General features: G+C 48.0%; 1 protein-coding gene across 2 annotated transcripts in view; it reads right to left on the reverse strand.

The window, feature by feature from the left end:
- The window catches only part of LOC143818063 (omega-hydroxyceramide transacylase-like), a 144107-nt gene that overhangs the window by 20577 nt on the left and 104532 nt on the right, over positions 1-18998 (reverse strand). The window contains exon 4 of one of the 2 annotated variants that reach the window (XM_077299492.1): positions 1694-1903. The exons of the other annotated variant lie outside the window; for it this stretch is intronic. Coding sequence (XP_077155607.1) covers positions 1694-1903 — 210 coding nt within the window. The remainder of the gene's footprint in view (positions 1-1693; positions 1904-18998) is intronic. 2 annotated transcript variants of the gene reach the window in all.

Below are 18998 nucleotides of genomic sequence, written 5' to 3' on the forward strand. Positions count from 1 at the left end.
TGGCTGCATTCCATTCTATGGGCCTCTGCTGCATTATATTCTATGGGGCTGTGCTGCATTCCATTCTATGGGCCTGTGCTGCATTATATTCTATGGGCCTGTGCTGCATTATATTCTATGGGCCTGTGCTGCATTATATTCTATGGGGCTGTGCTGCATTATATTCTATGGGGCTGTGCTGCATTCCATTCTATGGGCCTGTGCTGCATTATATTCTATGGGCCTGTGCTGCTTTGTATTCTATGGGCCTGTGCTGCATTCCATTCTATGGGCCTGTGCTGCATTCCATTCTATGGGCCTGTGCTGCATTATATTCTATGGGCCTGTGCTGCATTGTATTCTATGGGCCTGTGCTGCATTGTATTCTATGGGCCTGTGCTGCATTATATTCTATGGGCCTGTGCTGCATTCCATTCTATGGGCCTGTGCTGCATTATATTGTATGGGGGCTGTGCTGCATTACATTCTATGGGGCTGTGCTGCATTACATTCTATGGGGCTGTGCTGCATTATATTGTATGGGGGCTGTGCTGCATTACATTCTATGGGGCTGTGCTGCATTATATTGTATGGTGGCTGGCTGCATTACATTCTATGGGGGCTGTGCTGCATTACATTCTTTGGGGGCTGTGCTGCATTACATTCTATGGGGGCTGTGCTGCATTACATTCTATGGGGGCTGGCTGTATTACATTCTATGGGGCTGTGCTGCATTACATTCTATGGGGCTGTGCTGCATTACATTCTATGGGGGCTGTGCTGCATTACATTCTATGGGGGCTGTGCAGCATTACATTCTATGGGGCTGTGCTGTATTATAGTCTATGGGGGCTGGCTGTATTACATTCAATGGGGGCTGTGCTGTATTACATTCTATGGGGGCTGTGCAGCATTACATTCTATGGGGCTGTGCTGTATTATAGTCTATGGGGGCTGGCTGTATTACATTCTATGGGGGCTGTGCAGCATTACATTCTATGGGGGCTGTGCTGCATTACATTCTATGGGGGCTGGCTGTATTACATTCTATGTGGGCTGGCTGTGTTACATTCTATGGGGCTGTGCTGCATTACATTCTATGGGGGCTGTGCTGCATTACATTCTATGGGGGCTGTGCTGCATTACATTCTATGGGGGCTGTGCTGCATTACATTCTATGGGGGCTGTGCAGCATTACATTCTATGGGGCTGTGCTGTATTATAGTCTATGGGGGCTGGCTGTATTACATTCTATGGGGGCTGAGCTGTAATGCTGGATACAGCTGTAATTATATGTTATATAGTCGTGTTACACTCCCCTCACTTCTTGTAGCCTACAAGTGTACAAAGATATTATACAGTCACCATGTGACAAGTGGGCCTGTGTGACTTCAAATGCCAGGGCTGAATTTTAGTCCCAGTCCGGCCCTGGCGGGAAGTGATCGGCTCCTCCCCCCGCTCACCCCATACCCCTCTCCAGCCAACATTAACCCTCCCCTAGGAGCGAACCCCACGCCCCCCTTCTTCATGCTCCAAACCCCCTGTCATGGCGGCTTCCACGTACGCCGCCCGGGGGAGGGGGTGGGCGGCTCGCTCCAGCCTGGTCTTTGCATAAAATCTATAAAGTCACAGGTTATATAATGAATAGGGACCAACCTGTTCTAAAATTCATAGGGCTACATATACATATAATAAAATAAAAAAAAATACTTACATCGGTTGGTGGTGGGAATAAAGAATAGATCACTCTACTTATGTTCTGGATCGAGAGCTGGAAGCTGGTATTAAAGATCTGGATGCATAGATGGCTGACAGGGCAATCTCTGGGACAAATGTCAATCTCCCCTGTGAAGGGGGATATCGTTATTATAGACTTTAAACCAAACAATGGTTGGAAGCTTGTGAGTCCACCATCAATGTATCTCTATGGGAAGGAAAAGTAGGGATAGATAAAAATTAATACCACTCATGTACTATTGGGCCTCATTACAAAAATTGTTACAGACTTCTCCTCCTACCATGTACCACGGTGTCTTTGGTTATAAATTATTGGTGGCTTGCCCACTTAAAGGGAATGCGTCATCAAAAAAGATCTATTGTTTTAAATCAAGTTTTTGTCTCAAAAAATTATTTTTATTAAAGTTTTGGAATTTTTCCCTAATATCACAATCTATTTTAAAAATAAAGATTAGTAATCTCATAATTTTCACACTGGCCACTAAGGCTATTCTACACTCATACTTCTTATTTCGGGAATTCCATATGCACATATAGTCCATGAGCCGGGCCAGATATCGGTACCACCCGGAGTGACTAATTTTCTTTGGTATTTTTAGGTAGATGCATGTCTGTAGTTTATTTTTTGATATGATAGCCCTTACATATACGTAGCTTATTAACCCCTTCAGCCCTAGGCCTATTTGTACCCAAGTGCCTAAGCCAATCTGACCTGTGCCACTTCATGGGCTAATAACTTTGGAACGCTTTCACCTATCCAAGCCATTCTGAGATTGTTTTCTCGTGACATATTGTACTTCACGTCAGTGCTAAATGGGAGTCAATATATTTTACCTTTCTATATAAAAAAATGCTAAATATTCGGAAATTTTGGAAAAATCGGCAATTTTTTAACTTTGAAATTCTCTGCTTTTTACAAAAATACTGATACCCCCCATAATAGTTATTAATTTACACTCCCCACATGTTTACTTCATATTGGCATCATTTTGAAAATGAAACCTTATTGTTTTACGACGTAATAGGGCTTATAGTTTTATGCGCAATTTTTCACATTTACAGCAAAACCCACTTTTCAAAGGACCAAGTCACTTCTGAAGTCACTTTAAGGGGCTTACATAACAGAAACCACCCATAAATTACCCCATTTTGCAAACTACACCCCTCAAGCTGTTCAAAACTCATTTTTAAAAACTGTTAACCCTTTAGGTGTTCCACAGGAATTTTAGCAGAATGAAGGCGAAATTTCAAAATTTCATTTTTTTTCCAGATATTACATTGTAATCCAATTTTACCTGCAACCTAGCAAGGGTTAACGGCAAACCCAAACTTGGTTACCCTAATTCTGCAGTTTATAGAAACACCCCACATGTACTCGTAAACTAAAGTATGGGCACACAGCACAGCTCAACACGGAAGGAGCGCTATGTGGTTTTTGGGTGGCGGATTCACTGGAAGAAATCTAGGGGGCCATGTCACATTTGAAGGCTGCCTGAGGTACCCCCACAGTGGAAACCCCAAAAAGTGACCCTATTTTGGAAACTACACCCCCAAGGAATCTTTTAGGGGGTATAGTGACCACTTTGACCCAACCAGTGTTTCACAGTAGTTGGAAACACTTGGTTGAGAAAATGGAAAAAGTGCATTTTTTACATGAAGGTGTCATTTTAGGCTCATTTTTTTATTTTTAAGAGGTGTACCAGCAAAAAATGCACCCCACTATTTGTTCACCAATCTCTCCCGAACACAACAACACCCGATATGTTGTCGTACACTGCAGTATTGGGGAACGGCAGGCCTCGGAAGGGAAGGAGCGCCAAATGACTTTTGGAGTGCAAATTTTACTGGAAGAAATCTAGGGGGCTATGTCACATTTGAAGACACCCTGAGGTGCCCCAACACACGCACACACACTGACACATACACGTTCTGTGCTGAACAGGACTCTCCGGTCTTCTCTGCAGAGCTCCTATCTCCCTCTGTAGAGGCTGACACCTATTTCAGGATGCAGGCCTTAGAGATCTGTGTGTTGAATCCGGTGTAATCGCTGAAGGATCAGTGTCTGGAGTGATGGACGGCCGGAGGTACAACAGAGCAGTGAGACTACACAAGCTGGTCTATGAAGCACTTATGAGGCTTGCATGGAAAAACTTCCTTCCATGGCTAGAAGAAAACCATGCAAGGGACCTTCACCATCTGGATGAAACACTGAAGAACATCACAAACTTTCGCATCAGTGTGTCGCAGGGATCCTTCGAAAAGCTCTTGGATAATGAATCTTGCACACTTACCCTGAAGCTCTTTCAAGTTTATCTTGAGACCCTCAGAAATGAACAACTCTCAGCATTCTGGATGTCATACTTGGACATGGTCGAGACCATGCTGGCCCTGGTTCGAGCTTCAAGAGAAGGCAACTGGATGCTTCACCTAGGAGCAATCCGACAGATGATACCATGGTGTTTTGCCTATGACAAGGTCAACTATGCCCGATACCTAACCTATTACTATGCCACAATGTCTCGGCTGCCCATAGAACACCCAGAGGTCCATGAATACTTCATGCAAGGTGGCTTTTCGGTCCAGATCGGTAGCAAGAATCCTTTTGGACGAATTCCTGTGGACCAGACCATTGAAGAGACAATCAACAAAGACACCCAGACACCAGGGGGCACAAAAGGCTTCAGCCTCAAAGTTGGAGCTGTTTCCAGGTTCTACCTGACATCAGAGTACCGCAGTATGTACTTGAGGCAGCTGAGGGCCCTGGTAGGCCAACAATATACTGACTTCAGCCATTCAGACCTACAGGTGTCTAGGATTAGAAGAGATGAAGCCGATGTCCAATCTTTCGTTCAACTGCTGGAGACAGGTTGGGTGAACCCCTTCAACAAAGAGCATAATGGTGAACTTATCAGTTTGTCAACAGCGACTGTAGCACCACCAGATGTAGCCAAAGACCTTCAAGGGGCATACAGTATAGGAGAGGATGCATATCAAACATTCAAGGATGAGCGTTTGGGTACCGATAAGCCAACTACATTGTTTCATGACAAGATGACGAAGAACAAACTTAAAACGTTCTCTAACATCCAAATGAAGACACGCAGACAAGGTCTTGGCAAGGAGGTAATTTTGAAGGCTGACAGAAACCTATTTGGCCAGATGATACTTGTAGCTGAGAACAGAAAGCTACAAATGAGTGATGTCTTGACTCATCCCCTGGGTCCATTGCCATGGGCACTTGCCAATGGTGATGGGTCTATCCGCAAGACCAACAAGGCTGCCCTCGCAAGGGAGTTGGAGAGGAATGCTCGTCCTGCAGAAGTGATCCCCGAGCCCTCTGCAACCATCATTGATGGGATGAGCCTGGTTCAGAAACTGAAGGGAAACAATGCAACATTTGGCCAGCTAGCAGGCACAGCAATGAGTCGCGCTATCCATGAGGGTGCTAAGAGCAAGCGCATTGATATTGTCTTTGACGTCTACAAGGAGACATCCATCAAAGATACAGAAAGAGTCAACAGATATGAAGGCACAGGGATCCATTTCAAGAACATTCAACATGGGCACAACATCCAGCAGTGGAAAAAGCTTCTAAGTAGTTCCTCCAACAAGGCAAGTCTCATAAAGTTTCTGGTAGAAGAATGGAAGGCGAAACACCACAGGGAGAAGCTTGAGGAGAAGGAGCTGTATGTCACATGTGAGCAGCTCTGCTTTAAGATCACCAAAGAACAGTGGGAAGAGGCTGCTGACCTTAAGTCAAATCAAGAAGAAGCAGACACACGCCTCCTTCTCCATGCTCTTCATGCAGCAGAATCTGGTTACAAGTCGGTCATCATCACTTCGGAGGATACTGATGTCATGGTCCTGTGTCTGGGCATGTGCCACAAAATCCCATCCCACCTGTTCCAGAAATGCGGTACACAGAACCGGACAAGATTCCTGGATATCACCACTCTGAGCCGAACATTGGGAGGCAGCGTATGTGATTCATTGATTGGTATGCATGCATTTACAGGCTGTGACACCGTCAGTGCATTCGCTGGCCGTGGGAAGATGACGACACTCAAGCAGTTGAAGATGAACAAGACATACCAGGATGCCTTTCAGGAAGTTGGTCGTTCATGGGAAGTGTCTACCGAACTTTTTGAGAAGTTACAGGAAATCACCTGCCACATGTACCTGCCAACTACCCAAACAACTGAGGTAAACAGGCTCCGTTATCAGCTGTTCTGTGCCAGACGTGGAGTGGTAGAGTCAAGTCAACTCCCTCCTTGCCAGGACTGCCTTTTCATGCATGCACTGCGTGCAAACTACCAGGCTGCGATCTGGAGGAGAAGTCTGCAGAGCCAGCCATGGGTTGCAAACCCAACAGACTGCGGTTGGATGATAGATAACGACGGAAAGCTTGTTGTCAAGTGGATGCAAGGGGCACCAGCACCAGAAGCTATTATACAGCTACTGTCCTGCAAGTGTGTGCGGTCATGTGAACTTCCTCAGTGTACTTGCCTCAGCAATGGCCTGAAGTGCACAGACATGTGCAGATTACAGACATGCCAGAACAAGGGTACTGAAGACGAGCCAGTAGAACAACAGTCAGATTCAGAGTCCGATGTTGAAGATATTATGGAGTAACATATATATATATATATATATATATATATATATATATATATATATATATATATATATATATGCACATGACATGTTCAGTGTGTATTTACATAACTTGGATTAAATTTTGTTACAAATACTACATCTAGTCACTCCGGGTGGTACCGATATCGTCATATTTGGTTCTTGGCTCATGCTAAAATTCCTGTGGAACACCTAAAGGGTTAACAGTTTTTAAAAATGAGTTTTGAACAGCTTGAGGGGTGTAGTTTGCAAAATGGGGTAATTTATGGGTGGTTTCTGTTATGTAAGCCCCTTAAAGTGACTTCAGAAGTGACTTGGTCCTTTGAAAAGTGGGTTTTGCTGTAAATGTGAAAAATTGCGCATAAAACTATAAGCCCTATTACGTCGTAAAACAATAAGGTTTCATTTTCAAAATGATGCCAATATGAAGTAAACATGTGGGGAGTGTAAATTAATAACTATTATGGGGGGTATCAGTATTTTTGTAAAAAGCAGAGAATTTCAAAGTTAAAAAATTGCCGATTTTTCCAAAATTTCCGAATATTTAGCATTTTTTTATATAGAAAGGTAAAATATATTGACTCCCATTTAGCACTGACGTGAAGTACAATATGTCACGAGAAAACAATCTCAGAATGGCTTGGATAGGTGAAAGCGTTCCAAAGTTATTAGCCCATGAAGTGGCACAGGTCAGATTGGCTTAGGCACTTGGGTACAAATAGGCCTAGGGCTGAAGGGGTTAATAAGCTACGTATATGTAAGGGCTATCATATCAAAAAATAAACTACAGACATGCATCTACCTAAAAATACCAAAGAGAATTAGTCACTCCGCTTGGTACCGATATCGTCAAATTTGGTTCTTGGCTCATGGACTAATAGCCACAACGAACAGACACTGACCTTATCTTTTGTATTGAAGCATTTGTTAAGCATGTGCAATAATGATTGTAAATGGTGGCAGAGCAAGGACAACTGTGACATTACCTATTGAGATCAGTGGATCCTGTGTTATCAGCTGAATACACGGGTGTAGTCAATGTAATCTCGCCTGTGATAAGGCAACTGATGTAAAAGCTTCTTGAAAGGACAGGAAGTATGAGTCCAGAGTAACCACAGTGGCCAATGTGAAAATTGCTAGATTAGCAATTTTGTTTAATAAAAATCGTGAAAAAAAAACGAAAAAAAAACCATGCTACCGAAACTTTTTTTTCTACTTGGATCAGATGCGGTTTACCTGTATCTAGAAATTTTTTTGTTTGTTGTACTTTTTCTTTTTTGTTAACTCTTTCGTGGGCATTTTCTTGAAAATCCCTTTGACTATTAAGGCTAGATTTTCATAGAAGGTGCAAAAAGCCATATCTCAGGATGATATGGATGAGCGGTGGCAATTACACCAGGAGAAATTACATATTTATGGCAAGTGGCAGGTCTCCTTCAACATTTTGTGGGCTGCTTTTTAACTAAGAGCCATTGTGTTATATAAATCCTAGTTTGATACATTACCAATATTTGAAATCAACCTCTTATTAACTCCGTTGGACCCATATAACATAAAATTACAACAAATTGCTGCGGCGGGTGTAAGGAGCGGGGCTCAGGAAGTGAGCAAGCACCATGCGCGGTAGAAGCCGGCTGTGTTACGCAGCTGGCATCTGTCTGTAACTATGGCTGGGCTTTATAGAACCGTAAATTAACCATGTACCACACAATTGTGGTATTACAGTATATTGTATCAAAAGTCGAACTGCAATAACTGATTTCAGTGGCTGCACTCTCTCAAAAAGCAATCAAAATGATGTATGTATGATAAAACGGTAACAGAAGAAATCTAAACTCAATGCACAAAACACAAGCTCTCTCAGAGTTGCACTGACGGAAAATCTCAAAAAAGGGCAACATAAACTAATACAACGTTTTACATTTTTGACCTTCAAAATAATAAAAAACCTTTAGAACTTTTGTATCATCGTGCTTAACTGAAGAATCATGTTGGCAGGATATTTTTACTGCACAATGAATGTGGTTAAAACCAGGGGCGTAACTACCGCGGTCGCAGCAGTCGCCAGTGCGACCAGGCCCGGCGGGTCAGGGGCCCGGCAGGTCAGAGGCACCCAACACCATGTTGCAGTGCAGGAGATTCCTCCTGCATGGCAACAGTCCGAGGCGTATCTAGGGGGAGGGGGCAGCCGGGGCACGTGAGACAGGAAGCAGAGCTACAGTCATCACGGTGAGACAGCTTCACCTGCTCTGCACTCTGCAGCCCCGGGACAGAAGGCGAGAGCAGGGGGGAGGTACTGGACAAAGCCGCTTTAGGCTGGTTTCACATTTGCGTTTGTTGCCGCAGCGTTTGTACCGCGTATAAACGCATGCGTCGTGTTTTCCTATATTTAACATTAAAAACGCATGCGGTTTTTTTTGTACGCGTTTTGCCGCGTTTGACGACGCATGCGTCGTCTCGTCGTTTGCGGCTTGGCGCGGAAATGCAACATGTAGTAATTTCTAGAGGCGTCTATTTGCCGCCAGGAAACGCATGCGGTCGATTGCGCAAGGATTCCGACCAAAAAACACATTGCTGTCTATGCGAACTCATGCGTTTTTTAGCACATGCGTTTGGTTGCGTTTTTGAACGCATGCGTTTCAATTGAGAAAAACATGTCGAGACACTGATAAGCCACCCCCCACCATCAAGGTGATAAAAGGGAGGGTGTGGACAGTTGCAGGTCACTTCTCACCAGACAGCCAAGCAGAGCAGACGGACCACAGTGGACAGCCAAGCAGAGCAGACGGCCCACAGTGGACAGCCAAGCAGAGCAGATGGCCCACAGCGGACAGCCAAGCAGAGCAGACGGCCCAAAGCGGACAGCCAAGCAGAGCAGACGGCCCACGGCGGACAGCCAAGCTGAGCAGATGGACCACAGCACCTTGGAGCAAACAAGGCTCAGAACAATGTGAGTATATCCTAGCCAATGCCTTTATTTTCTATTTTCTGTCTCTACATGTCCTAATTTCTGCAATTTCTTTCTTTCTACATGCATCAGAATGTCTTCGGATTCTTCATCTGGTGAGGAGTTTCAGCCAGGACAGTCGGAAGTGGAGCATGTCAGTGAGGTGAGTACTTGCCTCGTCAGATTGGTAAGTATTCACTGTCACATCGACACATGTGACAATTTAAATTTTTCTTTTTTTAGAGCTCTTCTTCTACTGCGGCAGAGACAGGGCAGGAGCAGCGGAGTCAAGGTCCGGTGGAAAGACGGCAGCGGGTACGTATACAAGGCTGACTGTCCTCAGTGTAATATTCTTGAATCTTCCTTTCTTTCCATTCTTAGTTCTTTACTTTTTTCTTGTGGAATCCTTTTGTATGTTGACTTTACTATTCATGCCATTTCTCAGCATCTTTTTCTTTCTTTTCCTTCTGTTAATTGAGCAAACTGTAATGACTTTCTTTAATTATTAGGTTTCACAACGGGAGGATGATCTTATCGAGAATGACCTCCTCATCCCCCTGGTCCAGGAGAGAGTTCCGTTGTGGGACACCTGGGATCCACTGCACTCAAACAACGTGACGATCCAGCGGTTATGGAATGAGGTGGCCCAAGCGATGTGGGATGGCTGGAATAACGCCCCGACACGGGTCCGAGCTGCATTTGGTAAGTATTGCACTGCAGTGTGAAGCAGCAGAGACCTTGGCCGTGCTCACTCGACTGTGTGTGATGAAAGAAACATTCTGAAGTTTCTCTCATCACACACAGTTGTGTGAGTGCAGCGCCCCAGAGTCCTGGTCGTTGCAGTACTGTGGCTCCGCCACTATGGGGAGCCATGGTGCGTCCGATGGCACTGAAGGAGTTCAACTGATCAGGTATCACAGACACCAATACATTTCACAGCCGGGCCTCCGGGGGGAGCTAAGGGTTCTATTCATTAGGCCACTCCCCACCATAGTGGGTAAACTGGGGGTCAGGCAGGAAGTTAGATCAGAAAGCTGACTGGATTGGACGAAGCAACACCTAGTGGCAGAGGGTGTTGTGGAGGAAGAGACAGTAGGGTCTCTGTCAGGGGTGGGATCCTGACAGAGGCTTGGCATTGAAAAGAACGTAATGGGTCCGCGCCAGCTCCGGGAAGCGGCGGGACCCAAGAAAGGACTAGAAGCGAGATAGATTGTGCTGAGTGAGAAACGAGATCAAGCAATAGGAGAATTCCAGTAGGGGTCGTGCTGTAAGACCGGAGCAACACCCTACTGAGGCGCACTACCGGTGGCCGGAACGCCGAGGGAGTATTATAACATTCAGCTTCAAGCAATACTCTAAACAGCGGCAGGACAGTCAGTTTAAGGCGGGCTGTCTAACACATATCACCTATGAAGTCTTGGGAGGCAATTGCGGGAGAGGGGCGTCTCTAGGGTCCCGGAACAACTCCAGGCCTATCCGACAAACGGGTGCCGTTCTAACTGTAACATCAGGAAGGGACGGAAGATTAGAAGAACATCATTTAATCGAGTTGTGAGGGAACTTAAGAAACAGACACAACGGTTGTGGGGTACTTTCCGTAAGCACAGCAGGGAAGGACTACAACACATAGCGCTAAGAAGGAAGGCACCGATTTCCACTTGTGAAGTGAACTCTGGAGGTGCCATTGGACCGGCCGGACTTGCGCAGCCTGGTGAACCGTATTCTGGACTGAGGACTCAGAGATCTCCAGTAAAGAGGTAAAGAGACTGCAACCTGGTGTCCTCGTTATTTACCGCGACCTGCACCCCACAACTGCACCGTTACAACACCACTTATTGCACTGGACGTCCCCCACTGACAGACAGGGCCACGGACCGGGTCTAGCCACCGTGACAACCCCAGAGCAGAGACCCAGAGGCCCGGCTCCGGGTACCCCTCGGCCCTGCGGCGGTGTGGGGGCGCTCCAAACTTGGCGTCACGAACAGGATCTACTTAAGCCTGAAGAATCAGGTCATGTGTGCCTTGGAACTGTGAGTTACTGTGCTTGAACTGTATTATGTTGCAAAGACTGTGTCCCGACATTCCCCGCCAAAACCGCCGCCATTATAACACTATGTGGCGCGCAGGGAGCATGGGGCGTGTCCTCGTGGGCGTAGCTTGGAAGAGTGGCGCGAAGATGGAGCCCGCCCCTCACCGTTATTACTATGTCCAGAGAATGTGCCCATCAAGGAGAAGGGCCCGCCTCCTAGTGTGGGATGGTGGAGGAGAGAAAGGCCGCCCTCCGGACAGGGAGGGGCAAGAACTGCTGGAGACCACGAGGAAGAATCCGATTGGCAGCATGGAGCGCGGAAGCCACCCCAGAGAGGGAGAGGAGACCTGTGCCAGGTTCTACCAATGGGAGCTGGCGGAGTCTTTACCAGGCTGCATCACTAATCAGGAAATCCTCGGGGCGGAAGTGGAGGAGCTGTGCCGGCAGTTCCGGAGTCTGTGCCAGCGAGCAACCATCCCTGGCGAGGGGCCGCACCAGGCATCGCTCTCACCATCGACTACAGAGGAGACCGACACCGGAGATGCGGCGGGAGCAGGTAACGGCGCCGACCCGGGCGTGGCGATTGAGGAGCCCCTATTGGTGGATGTAGACTCGCCCCCACCACGACCACCCGGACGGGTGTGTAGCCGCATTGAATGCGAGAGGCCCTGGGAAACTCTGCAGACGGCCGATCGCCCCCTACAGCCCATTAAACAACCCACGCAGCTCCAGGGAGAATGGGTAACCTTCAAATGGACCCGCGCGGCCACTACCAATCTGATGGGGTTCCCAGGGGATGCCCAGGAGGAGGGGGAGAGTGTCGAGGTCATCCGCCAGAGGGAATACCGGCAACGGCTGCGGCAGCAAGAAGAGGAGTGGGCCCGCAAGAAGGAGCTCCGACGTCAGGCTGAGCGGGAGAAAGACCTTCAGAAGAAAGCCCAAGTCAGGCAGGCTACTGAGGAGAATTGGGGTCCGCAGCGATATGGCGTGGTCAACACCTTCCGGATGCAGGGAGGTTGGGGCTTTATTAAGGAGCCCGGTCTCGCCTTGGAAGTGTTTGTAAACCGGCGGGATGTAGAGGCGCATCTCATTGAGGGACACCCAGGCCGGGATCTCTATCCAGGAGACCGAGTTAAGTACACCCGCCACTGGGGGGATAAAGGGTGGTATGCCTTGCATGTACGTAAATACAAGCCGGAAGTGACATTACCACCCCCTGATGATTCCCCAAGACCTGCGGCCATTCCCCCGATCTCCCTGTGTACCAAGTGTCTGCGGACCATCACTCTGAGGAGAACCGTGAGTACCCAGACCCCTATCCAGGGTGCAGATGCCCTTTATGTGGTGGCGGGAGGAGGGCAGTACTCACGGAGACCGCCCCCAGACTTAAAAGAATAAACCTCGATACCATGAATCTGTAAATAGTTACTGTTTTCTGTTGGGCTGCTAAACCCGTTCAGGGTAAACTCTTGAAGGGATCCCTTTGTTGACCCGGGATCCCTATTGTTTGTTTTTGTTACCAAAAGTTTTGCACAAGTTTTAAAAAACTGCTGAATCATGAACAGTGCATGATCCGAACTCTTTTGTATATAGTTTGCACCTTATTAAAGGCACTCCCTACTGGTTTTACTTAAACAAGGACTCTTTGCGAAGATACCGCACTGGAACCTTTGATGAGTATGGACTGGTAGCTTGAGAAGATGTGCTACCTCACAGAGATTTGGTCCCCTCTTAAAGGGGATGTTCATTTGTTGCACGTAAATGGTGATATTGCTTTAAGACCGGTAGCAATAATGTCAATGGAAGAAAATGCTGATAATATTTACATGTAAAAGTTATATGTATGCCATTAGTTAATTGTAAAGGAATGCTGATAATGTTCTCTGAAAGAAAAAGTAAAAGGAAGTAATGAGAAAGTTTAATGTTGTGAAAAGAAGATAGTTGATAATGTTGATAAGAAAAGGGGGGGGATAGAAGGTAAACCCTGCGTTCCCCATCGAAAGTTAGTAATGTGTTACTAAGGACAGAAAGTGAACCCGTAAGGGTTAGTGGGTGAGTCCTTATAGGAGCCAAGTAGAGCCGGCTCAGTGTTCTCAAACTGAAAGAAAAGTTATGTTCTATACTGTGTATAGTAGTTGAAAAGGCAGTAGGCCCTGGCTGAACGGGGCGGTCCTGTAACAGAAAGGAGAGGCAGTAGGTCTGGTGCCGATAGGACAGGCGGTCCTGCAGATCCAAAGTAGGAGAATGAAAAAGTTAAAGTGCCTTATAATGTGATTATAGGAAGGTCTTTAGTGGATTTAGAGTGTGAGTCCTTAAAGGCAATGTTAAATTATTGTTCAACAATTTTGCACTTAAGTAGAATGCCCGGTTGGGTAACAGAAGTAAATTATAGCATGTAGCTATGATATTTTTGCCATGTTTGTAACGTTCAAGTGTCCTTACCTCCCATAAAGGGAAGCCTGTTCAAGTATACTTATTATCATTGCACTCAACAAAATTGTATGTCTTTTTGCTAACTTGTATTGTTGTTTTCTTCCCAGTCCCGGAGTACTGTGTTTAACCAGGGGGGAGTGCAGCGCCCCAGAGTCCTGGTCGTTGCAGTACTGTGGCTCCGCCACTATGGGGAGCCATGGTGCGTCCGATGGCGCTGAAGGAGTTCAACTGATCAGGTATCACAGACACCAATACATTTCACAGCCGGGCCTCCGGGGGGAGCTAAGGGTTCTATTCATTAGGCCACTCACCACCATAGTGGGTAAACTGGGGGTCAGGCAGGAAGTTAGATCAGAAAGCTGACTGGATTGGACGAAGCAACACCTAGTGGCAGAGGGTGTTGTGGAGGAAGAGACAGTAGGGTCTCTGTCAGGGGTGGGATCCTGACAGAGGCTTGGCATTGAAAAGAACGTAACGGGTCCGCGCCAGCTCCGGGAAGCGGCGGGACCCAAAAAAGGACTAGAAGCAAGATAGATTGTGCTGAGTGAGAAACGAGATCAAGCAATAGGAGAATTCCAGTAGGGGTCGTGCTGTAAGACCGGAGCAACACCCTACTGAGGCGCACTACCGGTGGCCGGAACGCCGAGGGAGTATTATAACATTCAGCTTCAAGCAATACTCTAAACAGCGGCAGGACAGTCAGTTTAAGGCGGGCTGTCTAACACATATCACCTATGAAGTCTTGGGAGGCAATTGCGGGAGAGGGGCGTCTCTAGGGTCCCGGAACAACTCCAGGCCTATCCGACAAACGGGTGCCGTTCTAACTGTAACATCAGGAAGGGACGGAAGATTAGAAGAACATCATTTAATCGAGTTGTGAGGGAACTTAAGAAACAGACACAACGGTTGTGGGGTACTTTCCGTAAGCACAGCAGGGAAGGACTACAACACATAGCGCTAAGAAGGAAGGCACCGATTTCCACTTGTGAAGTGAACTCTGGAGGTGCCATTGGACCGGCCGGACTTGCGCAGCCTGGTGAACCGTATTCTGGACTGAGGACTCAGAGATCTCCAGTAAAGAGGTAAAGAGACTGCAACCTGGTGTCCTCGTTATTTACCGCGACCTGCACCCCACAACTGCACCGTTACAACACCACTTATTGCACTGGACGTCCCCCACTGACAGACAGGGCCACGGACCGGGTCTAGCCACCGTGACAACCCCAGAGCAGAGACCCAGAGGCCCGGCTCCGGGTACCCCTCGGCCCTGCGGCGGTGTGGGGGCGCTCCAAACTTGGCGTCACGAACAGGATCTACTTAAGCCTGAAGAATCAGGTCATGTGTGCCTTGGAACTGTGAGTTACTGTGCTTGGACTGTATTATGTTGCAAAGACTGTGTCCCGACATTCCCCGCCAAAACCGCCGCCATTATAACACTATGTGGCGCGCAGGGAGCATGGGGCGTGTCCTCGTGGGCGTAGCTTGGAAGAGTGGCGCGAAGATGGAGCCCGCCCCTCACCGTTATTACTATGTCCAGAGAATGTGCCCATCAAGGAGAAGGGCCCGCCTCCTAGTGTGGGATGGTGGAGGAGAGAAAGGCCGCCCTCCGGACAGGGAGGGGCAAGAACTGCTGGAGACCACGAGGAAGAATCCGATTGGCAGCATGGAGCGCGGAAGCCACCCCAGAGAGGGAGAGGAGACCTGTGCCAGGTTCTACCAATGGGAGCTGGCGGAGTCTTTACCAGGCTGCATCACTAATCAGGAAATCCTCGGGGCGGAAGTGGAGGAGCTGTGCCGGCAGTTCCGGAGTCTGTGCCAGCGAGCAACCATCCCTGGCGAGGGGCCGCACCAGGCATCGCTCTCACCATCGACTACAGAGGAGACCGACACCGGAGATGCGGCGGGAGCAGGTAACGGCGCCGACCCGGGCGTGGCGATTGAGGAGCCCCTATTGGTGGATGTAGACTCGCCCCCACCACGACCACCCGGACGGGTGTGTAGCCGCATTGAATGCGAGAGGCCCTGGGAAACTCTGCAGACGGCCGATCGCCCCCTACAGCCCATTAAACAACCCACGCAGCTCCAGGGAGAATGGGTAACCTTCAAATGGACCCGTGCGGCCACTACCAATCTGATGGGGTTCCCAGGGGATGCCCAGGAGGAGGGGGAGAGTGTCGAGGTCATCCGCCAGAGGGAATACCGGCAACGGCTGCGGCAGCAAGAAGAGGAGTGGGCCCGCAAGAAGGAGCTCCGACGTCAGGCTGAGCGGGAGAAAGACCTTCAGAAGAAAGCCCAAGTCAGGCAGGCTACTGAGGAGAATTGGGGTCCGCAGCGATATGGCGTGGTCAACACCTTCCGGATGCAGGGAGGTTGGGGCTTTATTAAGGAGCCCGGTCTCGCCTTGGAAGTGTTTGTAAACCGGCGGGATGTAGAGGCGCATCTCATTGAGGGACACCCAGGCCGGGATCTCTATCCAGGAGACCGAGTTAAGTACACCCGCCACTGGGGGGATAAAGGGTGGTATGCCTTGCATGTACGTAAATACAAGCCGGAAGTGACATTACCACCCCCTGATGATTCCCCAAGACCTGCGGCCATTCCCCCGATCTCCCTGTGTGCCAAGTGTCTGCGGACCATCACTCTGAGGAGAACCGTGAGTACCCAGACCCCTATCCAGGGTGCAGATGCCCTTTATGTGGTGGCGGGAGGAGGGCAGTACTCACGGAGACCGCCCCCAGACTTAAAAGAATAAACCTTGATACCATGAATCTGTAAATAGTTACTGTTTTCTGTTGGGCTGCTAAACCCGTTCAGGGTAAACTCTTGAAGGGATCCCTTTGTTGACCCGGGATCCCTATTGTTTGTTTTTGTTACCAAAAGTTTTGCACAAGTTTTAAAAAACTGCTGAATCATGAACAGTGCATGATCCGAACTCTTTTGTATATAGTTTGCACCTTATTAAAGGCGCTCCCTACTGGTTTTACTTAAACAAGGACTCTTTGCGAAGATACCGCACTGGAACCTTTGATGAGTATGGACTGGTAGCTTGAGAAGATGTGCTACCTCACAGAGATTTGGTCCCCTCTTAAAGGGGATGTTCATTTGTTGCACGTAAATGGTGATATTGCTTTAAGACCGGTAGCAATAATGTCAATGGAAGAAAATGCTGATAATATTTACATGTAAAAGTTATATGTATGCCATTAGTTAATTGTAAAGGAATGCTGATAATGTTCTCTGAAAGAAAAAGTAAAAGGAAGTAATGAGAAAGTTTAATGTTGTGAAAAGAAGATAGTTGATAATGTTGATAAGAAAAGGGGGGGGATAGAAGGTAAACCCTGCGTTCCCCATCGAAAGTTAGTAATGTGTTACTAAGGACAGAAAGTGAACCCGTAAGGGTTAGTGGGTGAGTCCTTATAGGAGCCAAGTAGAGCCGGCTCAGTGTTCTCAAACTGAAAGAAAAGTTATGTTCTATACTGTGTATAGTAGTTGAAAAGGCAGTAGGCCCTGGCTGAACGGGGCGGTCCTGTAACAGAAAGGAGAGGCAGTAGGTCTGGTGCCGATAGGACAGGCGGTCCTGCAGATCCAAAGTAGGAGAATGAAAAAGTTAAAGTGCCTTATAATGTGATTATAGGAAGGTCTTTAGTGGATTTAGAGTGTGAGTCCTTAAAGGCAATGTTAAATTATTGTTCAACAATTTTGCACTTAAGTAGAATGCCCGGTTGGGTAACAGAAGTAAATTATAGCATGTAGCTATGATATTTTTGCCATGTTTGTAACGTTCAAGTGTCCTTACCTCCCATAAAGGGAAGCCTGTTCAAGTATACTTATTATCATTGCACTCAACAAAATTGTATGTCTTTTTGCTAACTTGTATTGTTGTTTTCTTCCCAGTCCCGGAGTACTGTGTTTAACCAGGGGGGAGTGCAGCGCCCCAGAGTCCTGGTCGTTGCAGTACTGTGGCTCCGCCACTATGGGGAGCCATGGTGCGTCCGATGGCACTGAAGGAGTTCAACTGATCAGGTATCACAGACACCAATACATTTCACAGCCGGGCCTCCGGGGGGAGCTAAGGGTTCTATTCATTAGGCCACTCCCCACCATAGTGGGTAAACTGGGGGTCAGGCAGGAAGTTAGATCAGAAAGCTGACTGGATTGGACGAAGCAACACCTAGTGGCAGAGGGTGTTGTGGAGGAAGAAACAGTAGGGTCTCTGTCAGGGGTGGGATCCTGACAGAGGCTTGGCATTGAAAAGAACGTAACGGGTCCGCGCCAGCTCCGGGAAGCGGCGGGACCCAAGAAAGGACTAGAAGCAAGATAGATTGTGCTGAGTGAGAAACGAGATCAAGCAATAGGAGAATTCCAGTAGGGGTCGTGCTGTAAGACCGGAGCAACACCCTACTGAGGCGCACTACCGGTGGCTGGAACGCCGAGGGAGTATTATAACATTCAGCTTCAAGCAATACTCTAAACAGCGGCAGGACAGTCAGTTTAAGGCGGGCTGTCTAACACATATCACCTATGAAGTCTTGGGAGGCAATTGCGGGAGAGGGGCGTCTCTAGGGTCCCGGAACAACTCCAGGCCTATCCGACAAACGGGTGCCGTTCTAACTGTAACATCAGGAAGGGACGGAAGATTAGAAGAACATAATTTAATCGAGTTGTGAGGGAACTTAAGAAACAGACACAACGGTTGTGGGGTACTTTCCGTAAGCACAGCAGGGAAGGACTACAACACATAGCGCTAAGAAGGAAGGCACCGATTTCCACTTGTGAAGTGAACTCTGGAGGTGCCATTGGACCGGCCGGACTTGCGCAGCCTGGTGAACCGTATTCTGGACTGAGGACTCAGAGATCTCCAGTAAAGAGGTAAAGAGACTGCAACCTGGTGTCCTCGTTATTTACCGCGACCTGCACCCCACAACTGCACCGTTACAACACCACTTATTGCACTGGACGTCCCCCACTGACAGACAGGGCCACGGACCGGGTCTAGCCACCGTGACAACCCCAGAGCAGAGACCCAGAGGCCCGGCTCCGGGTACCCCTCGGCCCTGCGGCGGTGTGGGGGCGCTCCATGAGCACGGCCAAAAGTACTTTTTCTGCCCACCATTTTTTTTTAACAGTATCCAAAGTCAAAACACGTTGGCGTTCGATGAAGGACCGCTTCAACAAGGACCTGCGTCAAGAGAGCCGTGTTCCCAGTGGTTCAGGAGCAAGGATCAGAAGATACAAATA

Source organism: Ranitomeya variabilis, chromosome 3 (genome assembly GCF_051348905.1).
Source record: "Ranitomeya variabilis isolate aRanVar5 chromosome 3, aRanVar5.hap1, whole genome shotgun sequence".
Lineage (NCBI taxonomy): Eukaryota > Metazoa > Chordata > Amphibia > Anura > Dendrobatidae > Ranitomeya > Ranitomeya variabilis.